Source organism: Clinocottus analis, unplaced genomic scaffold, assembly GCF_023055335.1.
Source record: "Clinocottus analis isolate CAN_PGR_092001 unplaced genomic scaffold, fCliAna1.0.p SCAF_7, whole genome shotgun sequence".
NCBI classification, from domain to species: Eukaryota; Metazoa; Chordata; class Actinopteri; order Perciformes; family Cottidae; genus Clinocottus; species Clinocottus analis.
Window position 1 is genome coordinate 7,651,355 of NW_027176229.1, and position 15,746 is coordinate 7,667,100.

Here is a 15,746-nt window from a genome sequence, read left to right on the forward strand (position 1 = left end):
AGTGGGATTCATCGTGAGCCCGGTAAAATGAACAAGAAAGGACTGGTGCTCAATACGTCTGGTGTGGCGTCAGACAGTCAAAACAAATAAAGCCAAGGCCGTGGAGGAGATGCGCAGCTCAATATGAACTCGCAGGGCATGGGACCGTCTGTCAGCGGGGAGAGAAGACACAGCTTTATACCCATGCCGTTGAGCCATTACCTCTCCCCTCCTGATGCTTCCGCCTGGCTCGCTGTGAGGGAAGAAGAGGCTGCCCTACCGCCATGCAGCCATCCTCCAGCAGACTAATGTGTCCCTGAAGTTTTGTTAAAGCTGGTTATTTACTCCTGCAAAGCAATTGCTCCAGCCTAGGGGCAGCAGAACGGAGGACGCACCGCTATGAAAAATCTGGCGTCTCTTGCTCTTGAAGCACTGTCAACTACCAAGGGGGCGTTCCTGCTGAAACATTAGGGAGCGGAGAGGGGTGGGGGGGGGGGGCTGCTTTCTTGGCACAACTCTTCATAAGCGGCAACATTAAAAACAGCAAGAAACTGCGATATTCGGCCAGGTATAGTCAAAATACCAAAATGCAACATGAATTATTCGCATTATACCCAACCATTGGTTTCCCACCGTTAACCACGTGGCATTCTGCATTTCTGCAAGTCTGACAGAGAGATGATATGAAACATATTCATGAGACGTGTTCTTGGTTCAGAAACGTCGACACTCGAGGCATCCCATGGTTTGCAGATAAGTACAATGCCCACATTTTTTCCGGCGCCTGAGTTGTTTTTATATAGCTTCTATCTTTTATTGCTCAAGGTTTGTATTAAAGACATAGCTTCTATCTTTTATTAAGGTTTGCATTAAAGACCTCTCACGTTTTATTGGTGTTGCTTTGGACTCTATATTTCATTAAAATTCCTTCTCTAACTAATTTTATGGGTCAATCAGGGCCTGAAATGTCTGATTTAGCGAGATACTGATGCGGTGATAGGTAGCATGGTGGTGTCTTGAAAGAAAGACACTTGCTGCAACTCTAATTTTGTGAAAGCTGTGAACTACAGAAAGGAAATTGCATTCACCACCATTGCATCGAGGGGTGGGGGGGGGGGGCGAAGATCACAGAGACGTAGATGTCAAATCCTGGGAAAATAAATCCAAAGCTAATTGCATGGCTAAAATAAAGTGAGAGAAAAAAAAAGATGGGCGGGGGGGGATTTTGCGTGAACCAATCATTTCATATTAGAGCTTTCAGGACATTTCAAGTATACAATTGCTGATATAGGCAGTAACATCATCACAACCAGGCTCATCAAACGGCAGCACATCCAGCAGTCTGCAAACAGGAGCACAAGCAAGGCAAAATGATTGGATAGGTATGGAAATCTACTTGAAGGAAGGTCAAAGTGATTAAGCTGACATTAATGACAGGCCTAGTCTTCCTGTGAGAATGCTCATCGTAGCCGTCTCTAAACCCATTTGTCATTCTGCTTCCAAAGCTGAAGCATCTGCTTTGAAGTCTCTACCACTAATGCTACACAGAGAGGTTAAACAGCTTAATGCTGAAGTCTGTTTCACTCCTCTCGCTCTCTAATGTTCCCTGCGTTTTATGTACCAGGGTTATGGCTCCTGGATTTCACATCTCAATTTGCCCCAGATAGTCCTGTAAAAGCTCCTCTCTTTCTTATTTGCTTTGTTGTCACTGTCAAAAGGAAGAGAGGGGCAACCCGAAGGATATGGGACCGTGACAGACATGCCCCACCCATCCATTCACTGGAAGTGGTTATAATGAAAGCATTTTAAGAAATGTTTATATGGGAGGCGAGTGCGATTCAAACCACTGCTGATTATGATGATGGGGCAGCTTTTACATTCAAACGCAGCACTTAATCTGTTGAAGATTTGAAAGACCTGACAACAAAAGATGAGCCTGTTAAAAACAAGATAATGAGCACACATACTGTACAGCCCCCACTGTGGAGGTCAACTCGAAAGCCTTTTATGTCTATCACAGCATATGAATGGAATGATACAGTCATTATGATAAATAATACAAGATCTGAGGCGCTCTGGATTTACTTATTCTCCACCACAATGAGATTATACTGATGCATGTGACATTAACAATATCAGCAAACAAATATGTGAAAGCATGAATGAAATGGAGACAGAGACCGATTTTCACAGCCAATTTGAGATTGCAGGGTTGGTGTGTGCGTGTGTGCGTGTGTGCATATGTGCATGGGTGCGTGTGCATGTGCGTGTGTGTGTGTGTGTGTGTGGGAGCTACTGGCAAACAGCACAGAGAGCAGGCTGGCAGCAGAAGCAGCCAGGCTCACAGGCTGCAAAGCAATTTCACTGTTTGGCAATACTGTTGTCTCTGTGTGCGGATTAGAGCTGACACCAGAGCAACTGAGTCATGCTAAATGTAGTACAATCACAAGCTTTTGTTCCTGATCTAAAACCCCACTGCCTCTTAGATTCATGGTAGAGAGAATGGAAACAAGGCTAGGAAATGGTAACAAATAAGCGGAGCATTATTTCGCCGTATGAGCGCAGCATTGCGACATCGTTAAAAACAACAGAGGGATAAAAGTAGCTGGGAGTAAAGGGCTAGACGTGGAGGAGCCGAAGTCTTCTAAAGTTAAATCAAATACACGTCTTTTTAGTCTGCTTTGAGGATATCCTTTCTCTGAGTGCATAAAGGACAATTAAATGTGTGATAAATGAATAATAAATACAACATTTCCGCTGATAGGATAGGACGCTGCGTTTTTCCCGCTGGTTTGACCACACATTCGCATCACCTGGCTCTGCAAAGTCCTTCGACCGGCTCAATGCTCTCTCTCTCTCTCTCCAGGTACCGTATTGGCCCAGAGTTGTTTTTGGGCCTGGCAGGACCTGGCAGGACAGACCCTGACCCGTCCTTTTCATGCTCGCCCACAGAAATGCCATCTGGCTGGTGTGAATGATTACCACAGCAACGGCCGGGTGACCTGCAGCCAGCAGGAACCAAGGTCACTCCACCTCAGCGCTTCACACTTTCCCTGCCCTCTTTTCATCAGCCTGCAGGTGAATTATTCATCCTGTACAACTCGGAGGCACAAATCTACCATAGAAACACCGAAAAGGCAAAAAATGCAAACTCAGTTTACTGATATTAAACGTTCCAGTGTGCTCAGAGAAATAGCTTGTAAATGTCCTAAGAAATAGCAAGAATGAGGTATGGGGTTAGACGGGGAGACGGCTGTAATGCTTCTACGCAGCCAGGACCGGCTCCAACCATGACTGAATCAGAAATAAGTGAATTAATTGATTTCTGACATATGTAGCAGAGGATGTCACATATAAGCTACGGGCATGTTTGCAACCAGAGGCTTGTAAGAATATTTACCAGAGCTTCTGACAATAAGATAATGGGACCAAATCCAATGTGATAACATCCTGTGAAACTTTAAATGTTTCTGCGCAAGGGACATATTGTCAGTATAAAATTAAGCCACCACTTTCAACACATACATTCGTTTGTATCTTTGTCGACTGTCACAGGAACATTACCAACACCAAAACTTGATATGATAAACAAACCTGTTGTAAAGCATCATAAAAAGAGCACTTTTCCAGACTAGACATTGAAGATAAAGTCAAGGGATGATATTTTCATAAAAATATAACAGTGTTTTTTTCCACAATATCACCTGGACTAGATGGCAATATGTTTCAAAAGCCTAAAATCAGGGCTGTTGCGGATGTTAACACCTACATTCATTGCATCCATCTTCCACGGGTTCGTCATTGATGCAATTATTTACTTTTCCACCCTAATGAACTACCAATAATCCATCTGCAGGTAGGCCTACTGATATTCTACATCAAACTTAATTTCCACGAGGATGCCGTCATTCAAGGGAACCCAAGCGTGAACTAATACTTTTCTGCGGATATCATTATTTTTTATATATAAATAAATGGCTGTATGCCTTATGATGGTGGTCACAGACTCGGGGCTACCCTTTTTATTATATACCACTACATCACTGCTCGTGACACTGGGTAATGGCTTGGGCATCCTTAAGGGGCAGTTCAGATTCAGCTGCGAGGCTACTCAGTCATATTTAATGAAAAACCTTGAATGTATACATCTATCACAAATGTTACACCGGGGTGAATCAGCCTGAGAGCCTGCAGAGAGAGAGAGAGGGAGCGAGGGGGGACGACGTGGAGCCGCAACAACAATAGCTGCTCCCTCGCCCCTCTGGATCCAAGCCTGGGCGAGAGAGAGAGGTCCAGCGGCCGGGAGCCGGAATAACACTCGGCCAACACGAGACAACCCGAGAGCCACCAGATCTGATTTCTCCTCCTCGGTAGGCTTTTCAGAGGGACACGGTCTGCCGTGCTCCTGTCATTTCTCATGTTACAGAACATCAGTCAAACGGCAGAGACGTTGCCCTTGCGCCGAGCCGAGGCTGATTTACAAACATTAGCGGGGAATACAATTACACAGGCCCCCCGGCCGAGCAGCCCTATGCGGCTTGAGGAGAGAGGAGAGGAGGGGTGGTGGTGGTGGTGAGGGGAGAGAGAGCGAGAGAGAGAGAGAGAGAGAGAGAGAGAGAGAGAGAGAGAGAGAGAGAGAGAGAGGGGAGGGAGGTGGAGTGGACACTGAAAGCAGCGTTTAGCTTTCTCATCCTTAATTCAACGTCCGCTTGCAGAAACACTAACGCATAGCCTGTCGGCGTTGTGGTTTATAAATGCAACTTTGCGCTCAGTGGGTTAAGCTATAGGCTCCGGAGCTGACATGCTATTTAATAGGACCGTGTGTGTGTGTTCGTGTGTTCGTGTGTGTGTGTGTGTGTGTGTGTGTGTGTGCAGCCTGCATTATGACTGTGATACAAACAAACTGCTCACCTGCCACATTCTCCACGCTATTAATTAGAAACATTTGGGACCGCGACATAACGGTCCGGCGCCTCTGCGTTCACAAAAGCTTGTTTTAATGCAACTAACTGGCTCTATGTGTTGCGCTGTCGGCGACGCTCTCTAAATGTACAGTCCACCAAATAAATACGGAACACATGAATATATAGATATATTTTTTTCTCCATTAAATGTCCGAACAGAATGTCTCAATGTCCGCAAAATAAACTTTCCCAATCACAAATGAAACTTCGCCAAACATGCAAATTCTTCAAGACATACACACACAAAAATGTAAAAATCACAAGAATTGTACTATTAGCCTACTGAAAGATGCAGCAGCAACGCAACGGCCGTCGACACAAACCGCATAAAACATTACGCTGGGTGAAAAAGTTACAGCCTATGTCCAAGAACAGAGATTCAGGGGCGCATTAAAAGTTTCCGTGCATGTAAGTACGCCGGCGCTTGTCGCGGACAATAAAGAGTAAAAAAGGCAGAAAAGCTAATGCATGTAAACATCAGTGCTGTCCGCGGTGCTGATCCCAGATCGGTGTGGCTAACACAGAGGCTGCGCCGCTCCACGGTCGCTCCACCGCGGATCAATGATTGAACTGAACAAAGGCAGAAGAGAGATCAATTTCTAATAACTATCAATGCAAACACCGCTAGCTTTCGCCTCGCGCTCCCCCGAAACGAGACAACACACCCCGGGGTACAGTGACGAGACGTACCGCTGGAAAAAAATAAGCAGAGAAAGGTGAGAATAGCACTAACCTGAAGCCGCCGTAGATCAAATTTCTTCCAATATTGAAACATCGATCCTACATCGGCGGCCATCTTGGGGGATATTGAGGAGATTTTTTTCAGCGGCTGCAATAAATATGTGGGCTGGATTCCCCCTCGTTAAACAACGTTTACGATCACCGGTCCCACTTTTAGAAAAAAATAGCGAACTGACTTGACACGAGACTCCGCCGATAGGTTTGACAAGTCTGCCAACATGTTTTTGCGGAAGTAACGGGGGGAAAAAGTAGACGATATTTTTGGAGAACTGCCCGGGTCTTTGAAAAGTAAAGAGCAAGTGTGTCCGTGCCTCCGTTCCCAACATTAACTGGACAATTGCACTTGATTTTGCTTTGGCAAAGTTATCAATACTGACGTAAAGCCCGGGGTTGATCAATACCGTCTGGAAAAGGGAAGGAGATGATGTGTAGATTAGAGGAGTTCAGGGAATTTAGCCAAGCCTACTTTTTTTTTCTTCCCTTTTTTTTCCTTTTTTTTTTGTACAGTGTTTATTACAGGAGCATACGGGACAGTAGACTACAATTAGAGGCAGTGTTGGAAATTAAGCTACATTATCGACATATGCAGTCCAACTGTTATGAGAATGTCACTTTACGTTAGTCCACGTGTCGTTTTGTCGACATGCAAATTACACAAAATATATCAATTGAACTCTGTGTCCGTATTTGAAGAGAAAATGTAAAATATATACTGTTAATGAACTGCACTTTTACATAAATCCTTTAGAGTGATGTATTGACATTAAAAGTAGCATGTGTGTTCTTTATTCTTGGGGTATGTGTGTTTGGATGTTATCCCTGTGTTTTTTCTTTACTATATATTTTTTTCTTTACTATATTGATACATCATTACTTGTCAGGAAATTGCTTTTTAAGCCCACATTTGCTAATATTTAGCATTTCATATGTTTTGGTTATGTTTTTTAAACCATTTTGGGATTTTTGTCGATCATTTTGCATAAAATGTCAAAATCTGTGTGCCTACATTTTCCTTCAATGGTTCATACTCGGACACAATGATAGCAATGTGCATGCAGTGTAATATAATAAACATTTGCTTTCAGATTGGATTAAAACCAAATTGTCTTTATGAAATTGGCAATTCTCCTAGTAATTATACCGATGACAACATTCAAAGCAGATATAAATTGTCAAGTGTTTTACTTTGTCTAACTTAATAAAGCACGAGGGGGCTCTTTGTCTACATAAAAAAAGTCATTCCTCTGGTCAGGCTGCTGGAGTGCTCCAACACTGGTGCCAGGTGCTCCCCCTGCTGACACCACCGTGTTAGAGGCGATGTTATGTGCATAGGAGCACTGTGTGATTTCCTCCATTAATTATACCTTCATCAACGAGTGAAGGTATTCATCAAAACCATGGTTTTAGTCCACGTTCCACCCCCTGGTCACCGTGCACCAGCCTCAGTGTGCGGGAGCTTCCAGCCAATATGAAAATCAGTCTCAGGTAGAGCATAATATCCTCATGGGTCATATTTTTAGCACCGCAGGGGACAATGACATATTCCTCTGCCATAGACAAACACCTACGGGGAAAGAGAGGACAGATTATTAAAAGTTTTGCTTATTGCTCTTTATTTGTGGCTCTAGGGTGAGGCTAAAATGCAGGATTCATAAATAATAGTGGTGTATAAGAAAACAAGAATTCGCTATTGAGCTGCAGAAGACAGTTTCTAATTTTATTTTACAATTCATGAAATATGAAGGAGAATATTAGTACATTGAATGAATAGTCAATTTGTCTGAAATCTTGTGATTTCTTGCCTTAATTTTAAAACATCCATTATCTAAAGATAAGCGTTTATGCAAATTGACATTTGAGTAGATGATTAGATCAATAGGCAACACATTTTGGAAAAAAAAACAATGATATATATATATATATATATATATATATATATATATATATATATATATATATATATATACATACATACATACATACATACATACATACATACATATATATATATATATATATATATATATATATATATATATACATACATACATACATACATATATATATATATATATATATATATATATATATATATATATATATATACATACATATATATATATATATATATATATATATATATATATATATATATATATATATACATACATATATATATATATATATATATATATATATATATATATATATATATATATATATATATATATGAACTCTCCGAGAAACACTTTATTTGGGCGAAACAAGCTGAGGCTCTGGGTCAGGACACGTCAGTGAGTAAGGATCTGCAGTAAATACTGTTTTCTCAAGTGACCTTGTCTCCGTGCCCACGAGCACACCCTGCTCAGAATGAAAACTCTTGTTTTGCCGGCGGATCAAGCACAAGTGTTTGTAGTCCCAAACATTTTTCGATAGGAACACTGTACTGTGGCTCAACGGGAATGTAGAGCACCCTTGGCTCTGTGGGGACCCAGGTGGGACGTAAACCCACAATCTCCCCCTCCAGAGGCTGATTCTTTGTCTGCCCCCCTGATTCCACATGAAAAATAGCTGAAACTCGTAACCTCAATCAGTTACGAATATAATCTTGACCTCACGTTCACCTCCGTCATCAACAAAGCACCATGGGCCTTTTAAGCCTAATCTAAAAAAGTAATGCATGGTTACTTAAAATGAGGACTGTGCGCACAGAAGGGAAATTATCCAAGAGCTAGAAAATCATTGTTTTGATGAGGTCAGTGGATGAGGGATTTAAAACGACCGTGTTTCCTGAGAAGAAAGGCAGGACATCAGTGTGGAGAGGACGACAGTTCAGGAAAAGACAAACTGCTGGGGAGTGATGGAAGTTTCTTTGAGCTTGCTTGGCAGCAAACCAGCTAAACCATCATTACAAGCTACTTGAGTCATGCTCATCAACTACTATTAAACCTCTCGCCTCTTGTTGTCCTGGAGGAGGTATATACAGTTCTTTCTTCAACCCATTACGATGTGATCTTCATGGGAGATTCATTTTTGAAGAAAGAGCCTGACAACATGTCCACTAATAAAAGGCCGGATAGCAACTTGACTCTGGCAGATGCAATTATTCTATCTTTGCTATGACGTGTACGTGCGTGTGCATGTGTGTGTTTGTGTGCGTGTGTGTGTGTGTGTGTGTGCCTGTAAATGTTTCACAATGTTTTGTACTTCTTTAGCAATTACCATAGCAACCTTTATTCAACCAAACAAGTGGATCAAAGCGAAAGAGAACGATGGTCTGCCAGAATGTGAGAGGTCTCTGCTTTGACTGAGCAGTTTCACCAGTGCAACGGTATGCCATTATAATTCTTAGCAGGAGCAAAGCGTTGAAACTATAATTATTTGCATTCCAGAAGTCTTTTATTGAGCTTCCTCTTCACCTTTTCCCTCTAACAACGAGAGTCTCGAGCCTGTACCTCTCCGGAAGGGTTGCATCCTCATCAACAGCAGAGCTGCTCACAGTTTGTAACAGCACCTTCCATCCACCTACGTGAGCCGACCAATACTTGATTGGACTCGCCTGTATTGATGAATGCTACGCATCTGCACTATGACTGTATTAAAAGGACATTTTTTTACTGGGTGGGTGATTAGTGGACCAGATGAAGGTTTATTTAAATATTCATTAGAAAATGTGATAATGTCTTGCAATTTTTATGAATAGAAATCATAATCAACATAATGAAATACCTCATTTGGTGCATGATGCAATTAGATAAAAGTGATTTTATTAGAGCTGGATCTGCGCTATATACGAACAGTATTTGATTCAAATCAGATGGGACAACAGCGGAAACAACAGTGAGTTGATTCAGTGCAGCCGAGTTGGGATCCGATGCTGAATGCTGTGGGTTGCTAGCACTACCCAATGGACAAGAGGGGGAAGTGAATGGTCAAAGAAATAAAGGAGTCTGCAGTTGGAAAACGTCAGCGCCACTCAACCTGTCCTAAATTAAGTTGTATGGTTCAACTTGATCCCCAGTGACTGTTTTCATGCTTTAGTAGCATTAGAGCATTTGAAGCCATTGTCTCTATTTCTGCTGGTCAGACTTTAGTCACAGCAGACATCTCTAGATAACTAATAACATCGACAGTGTTCCAGTCATTCAAGCCTGCGGACCATTGTGCAGAATAACAGGAACATCAAACTGCTATGCATCCGTAAAGTTAAGAGTTACTTTACGACTGCTTTTTATGCAATTACATGTCAAAATATCTGCTTTGAAAAAGATAAATCTCAACCACAAGAATATAAATTAACTTTTGTCATTTTCAAGAAATTATTGAAAAACACTTGAATAAAACAAATGTAATAAAATACTATTCTAATGATCTCCATGAAAGCTATATTTAACTATTTCTACATCCAAATGAGCCTCTGTAGTTTTAGTCTGCAGTCCTGTAAATGTTTAAAAGGTCACTTCAACCAAAATTAAAGATGATATACTTGTTTGTAGTTACCAATCTTTTAATTCAACCCATATATCAAATACTACAAACCTCCGATGAAACTCTCTTACATTTTTTGACACGTGGCGTGTCAAAAATAGTATTATTAAAAAATCTTAAAACGTATTCCATCGTCCTTATGGAAACATCCCGAATCTATAAATACGCAGATATTGTTAATTTCCAAAGTTTAACTGCTGGACACAAGACGTCTCTGACTTCACTGCAAAGTCCATTGTGTTTGTGCACTGAAGGTCTCGTGGTTCCACCTCACACTTGTTTAGTGGCTTTCTGGACCAAGACAAACTCCTGCTGAGAAACATGATGAACTGAAAGTTGAGGTGAGCACAGAGCAACTTCTCCTCCTTCAGCAGAGGAATGTAAAAACTGCCTTCTGGTGTCAAACACTGCACACAGACGTGATTCTGCAAAGTGGAGCTCGAACATCCGGGTGAAGTAACAATAAGTGAAAGATTAAGTTCTGACTGTTTTGACTATTTTTGCCTTTAAAGTGTTTACTGTGAGTGTGTGATGATTGATGCTGGATTGGATTAACCATAAATAACTTAAGTAAACAAAAAACATCTCTTCAAAAAGTAATGACTTCATATTTGGGATTAGACTTTCACATTTATCTTCTTACAATTTTTGACTTTCCTCTTTAAATCCACTTAACTTGCACATTATCGTCACACAAAAAGAACATCGTATACACCTCACAACTACGTATTATGCATGAAACATGTCTACTAACTGGTTTAGCTGAGAACAGTGCCACACTGTCATTTTCATGAATGGATAACTGTCCAACATTGTTGTAAGAGAACAGCACCGTTGTTCATGCAACACATCATATGAACAAGGCGTCCTACTGAGGTCTTCCACAGCGTGACATGCTGTTTATAATCAAGTCTTGTTGGGGCTCAGGATGCTAACAGTTCCCTTTATTGTCTTACCAAGAAACAGCTCCCATCATAACTTTGGTTAGGTCCCTGTTGGCCCTCACAGGACAGCTGGGTGATGGATCCCATCCAGTGCAACCGTCAGTCACAAACAACTGTCCTTCCTGAGCCAAAGCTATGTCCTATTGTTATTCTGGGGTCTCAGTAATGGGGTATGTGTGTTTGGCTATCCTCCCTAAAGCTCATGAACTCTGACAATGGGGTGGCAGCGGTGAGGGAATAGTGTTCTTTACCTGGCCTCTGACTAAAGAAGGCATGGAGTAATAATAGCCTGGCGTGCCCCATTATCTAGGGGAGAGGGGTCAGTATATCTACCACTTGTTTTGTATGCCCCCTGATCATAAAGCAGCGAGGAAAGTGCACCTCCTCAGCTACCACTGAAACATGGTGAGTGGACAGAGATTTCATTGTCATTGCATTCAATCTTGTTTAAAGTACCACCAGGCTGTGAATAGACATTCTGTTTCTGCTGCATGTGTTTTGTATTATATTATATTATTTATTGATATCATATACTGTCATGGAATGTTTTGAAGAATTATGCATCTTCCTCTGCTCACGCCAATGACGATGAATCAATACACCCCATGTCAATGTGTGTATGGGCACTGAATACAGATCAACGAAACAGATCATCAATAGGAGAGCACTCTGGTTGTCCTATTGATGGTTTATGGATTCATTTAATCTTCTTTTTTTTAAGTATAAGGATACTAAGATAGAGTAATTGTTGCCTCCTATTTGCTCTAACGGTCTCTGTCGAAGGAGGAGAGGAAAAGGGAGCAGAGGAGACAAGAGAAGAGTAGAAAAAAGGACAAGAAAGGAAAGGCATTAAGGAGAGAAGAGATGAGAGAAAAGTAGAGGTAACAGGGGAGAAGAGGCGATGAGAAAGGAGGAAAGAAAAGGAGAAGAGAAGGCAACAGGTGCCGGCCACAAACAGGTCAAGAATAATTAAACGTATCATCTCGATCAATCAGGTTTCTGTCGGTCCTCTCAGAGGGCAGCATCAGGGTTCAGCAGACTCTGTCTCTCGCCCCACGAGTGCAAGAATCCTCTTAAAAACAAAATAAGGAAATAAGCTGAGCGCCAGAGGTCCTGTCCACGAGATATACAAGTGCTCGAGAGCTAATCCACAACAAGGGTTAGACAGCAGCTGTCGAGAGGCCTGTGAATCCGAGCAATATGATGTCATTGCGCTGCATTCCCTCACACAGTTTTTTTTCACCGTTCCTTGGCAGTCATGTAAATAGCTCGACATAATCCTTGCCTCACAGGGATTTCTGATCAAACAGGGCTCAGTGTACCATCCTGTCATCACCCAGGCCCTATAGAATAATCCCCCCGTGTGATCCGGGGACTGTGGGAGTGCGGGCAGCGGACCACACCCTCCCCAGGCTTAGTCTGCATTCTCGCAGAATGGGAGGCTTGAGTAAATATTTCCATAACAAACTGACAGTGTTTGTAATCCGTCCTAATGAAACGCACGCCCCAGTATGAACCTGTTGTGCAATTAAAGCCCCGACACTTGGTAGGTTTGCTGATCATTGGCTCGTTAGCACAAGCGCACGTGTCACTGTAAAACCGATAATGAATGAAGCCGAAGCAGAAAGCCAGGTGATGATCGCGCCATTAGTATTGAATCTAATTAGAGCGTCATTTTCAAAACCCCTGCAGGCACCCAAGAAAGCAAAGAAGAGAGCAGAGGGAGGCAGCTCCAACGTGTTCTCCATGTTTGAACAGGCTCAGATCCAGGAGTTCAAAGAAGTCAGTGCTCTGCCAAATGTTTCCTTTCACTTTGAATCTGATCAGTTTTGCTCTGTGCATGCTGGAGACATTGAATGTAACACTACAACTTCTGCAGGCTTTTACCATCATGGATCAAAACAGAGACGGATTCATTGACACGAATGACCTGAGAGATACTTTTGCAGCTTTAGGTAGGACCACCTGCGTGTCTGTTGCGTCTCTTTTGTGTTATTCAAAGTTGTTATACAAAAATTGGCAAAACATTGTTTGGGTCCTGCCTCTCACATGTTAAAATGTCTTTGTCTCATGAAATGCAACTACAATATCTGTATTTTTGGACCGTTGCTCAGAAAAAAAGCAATATGGTGAAGTCGTCTGAGGTTGCTGTAATATTATGAGGCAGGATTCATCAATCAATCCAGAAAATAACAGTTGGATTGATAATTATGACAACAATTGTCAGTTGAAGCTCTAAACCCAATTCCATCTTATCTGCCGTTCCTCTTTAGGCCGTGTAAACGTCAAGCAAGAAGAGATTGATGAGATGCTGAAGGAGGCGCCAGGACCAATTAATTTCACAGTCTTCCTCACCATGTTTGGAGAGAAACTAAAAGGTAAAGAGGGTTGTTCTGCATATTCCAGAGCCTAATTGTAACAAATTAAAATGTATATGCATGGCAAATCTTGGTAAAAAAAAAAAAAGATGTTACCTTTGTTTTTAACTGTTCATCTTGTTCATCTTCAGGCGCTGACCCGGAGGACACCATCCTCAATGCGTTCAAAGTCTTCGATCCTGAGGGGAAAGGAACATTAAGGAAAGATTTGTGAGTAAGAGCCCTGTGCTGTGTGGCTGAGCGAGGTGTGAACATCCAGTTTCCTCATCATCGCTGCTTGTCTTTACAGTGTGACCGACATGTTGACGACTCAGGCAGACAGGTTCTCCCCTGAAGAGGTGAGAGCGCCACCTCGGAAAATATCAGCGTTGAGTTTCGATTAAAGAAATTCTTCACTCCAAATATTAATCTTTTGTTTTTTCTTCCCATAGATGGAACAGATGTTTGCAGCATTCCCACCAGATGTAGCGGGAAACCTAGACTACAAGAACCTGGTCCACGTCATCACACACGGGGAAGAGAAAGACCAAGAGTAGATGATTCCTGAGCGCTCACTCTGGATGTTTAAGGGGAGACACCTCAAATGAATAGAATAGGAACATTTTATGAATACATATTTCAATAAAGCTTCCCCAGTTGATTACTTATATTAAGGCAATTCTTTTTTGTTTTACAAGTTTTATGAAATGTTATGTTTACAAATGCAACTGAGGCACTATCTTGTGCTAACTTTTGGTGAATTCAGTAGAAAGCTACAGACGCAAATAGACAATGTAGGAGAATAAATGTGTATTTTGGGGGTTTTCTTTCCACTTGTCCAAGAGAAGACGAGTTATGGAATTAAAATTACCTTAAATCTAAAAAATGACCAGTGCATGAAAAACCATAGGAAGCCTGAGGTGCCTCCCCCTAAATGAATGGGTCATGTTCGTGCTGAAATATCACAAAATCTATAGCATAAAAACTAAATAAACAGAAACAATTATTACGTTTCACAATCATTTACATGAATCACATCATTTTGCATTAATGCATGAAGCACGATATGTTAGCGTGTGTATAGGTACATCTATTACTACGCTATTGACATGGGATCTCCTGTGTGTATTTGGTCAAATTCAAAATGTATGAGACCACAGGAAGGAACTGGTCCTTGTGTATTGACATCACATGCTATGAGATATGTTTGCTAAATGAATAAGGGAGGGTTGGTATTACTGAAGATTATAGTTGCGAAGATCCACTAATGGTGGTGTGTGGGATTCTTCCGGTGGTCAGGAGGTTAAACATGCAGGCCTGTGAGGACGTCAGCTAATCCCAGTGTGAGAAACAACAATTATTCTTTTCCACTTGGCTCATGGGAGATGGATTTGTGTGCAGCTTTACTTCCCATTGTTGCAACAGAGAAGCTATTCCAGTCGTGATATTTAATTAGCTGGATATAGTCATTTAAGATTGAGTTCAGTGCTGCCTTCGCAGCCGTGTATTTCTGTTTAAGCTCTGCCTCTCAATATTCAGCAAATGCACTCTATAGCGACACTAAGCGATGGTGATGATCACAGAGGTCGTGAGGAACCTTTTCATTATCTAAATATTCCTTTAACTTTGACCTTGGAAAATTAAAGTACATAAAGTATATATTAAATTATATTTGTTTGCAATGGGAACCTAATGAATGATGATAGTTAATAGTGCAGTTTCATTTAAGAGTTGTTACATTTGTTTAAAGGGGAATGTTGTTTTTTGCTTGAATCCATACAGTAGGTGCTTGGCTAACCTACAAGATATTAGCATAGCAGTACCCTCCTATGAAAACTAAATTTAGCACCTGAAAACAGCCTAAAAAATATTAGCATGAATTGTAGTAATTTGTTCCCTGTCAATATATCATGACTGCCAAAACACTAGAGCGCTTAGAATGGTTTGTTGAGGTCTGATTTTTAATAACCAGACTGTCAAAATACTTAAAGGGCTGATTTGATTTTTTTTTTTAAAGAAAATTGGCATATACATGTTCCTGAATAATGCATAATAATTACCACATCAAGCATTGACCATTATCCCTTTGTTCCCAAAATTGCTGCACAATTACCTGCTAAATATGTAGCCATACCAGCACTATGTTATTACCAATACAACTATATTATTGCTTTGGACTTACTGACAATTGAGCTGGTATATAATTAAACAGTAAGAAGATGCTGCCTATCTTCTCACAACAACTCACTGTAAAAGACTAAACTACTCGGGCT

At 41.3% G+C, this 15,746-nt stretch overlaps 2 protein-coding genes across 3 annotated transcripts in view; one reads left to right on the forward strand and one right to left on the reverse strand.

Annotated features, from left to right (window-relative positions):
* The window catches only part of cux2b (cut-like homeobox 2b), an 88,436-nt gene extending 82,434 nt beyond the window's left edge, over positions 1-6,002 (reverse strand). For both annotated transcript variants that reach the window (XM_068566385.1, XM_068566384.1), the window contains exon 1: positions 5,677-6,002. In XM_068566385.1, the coding sequence (XP_068422486.1) occupies positions 5,677-5,739 (63 nt within the window). In that variant the 5' untranslated portion in view covers positions 5,740-6,002. The remainder of the gene's footprint in view (positions 1-5,676) is intronic.
* Positions 6,003-11,458: 5,456 nt separating this feature from the next.
* Positions 11,459-14,500, forward strand: myl2b (myosin, light chain 2b, regulatory, cardiac, slow). Its single transcript, XM_068604707.1, has 7 exons — positions 11,459-11,521; positions 12,809-12,898; positions 12,996-13,071; positions 13,390-13,494; positions 13,626-13,704; positions 13,784-13,832; positions 13,926-14,500. Exons 1-7 carry the CDS (start codon positions 11,519-11,521, stop codon positions 14,028-14,030), a joined length of 507 nt encoding a protein of 168 aa, XP_068460808.1. The 5' UTR covers positions 11,459-11,518; the 3' UTR covers positions 14,031-14,500.
* Positions 14,501-15,746: the final 1,246 nt, after the last annotated feature.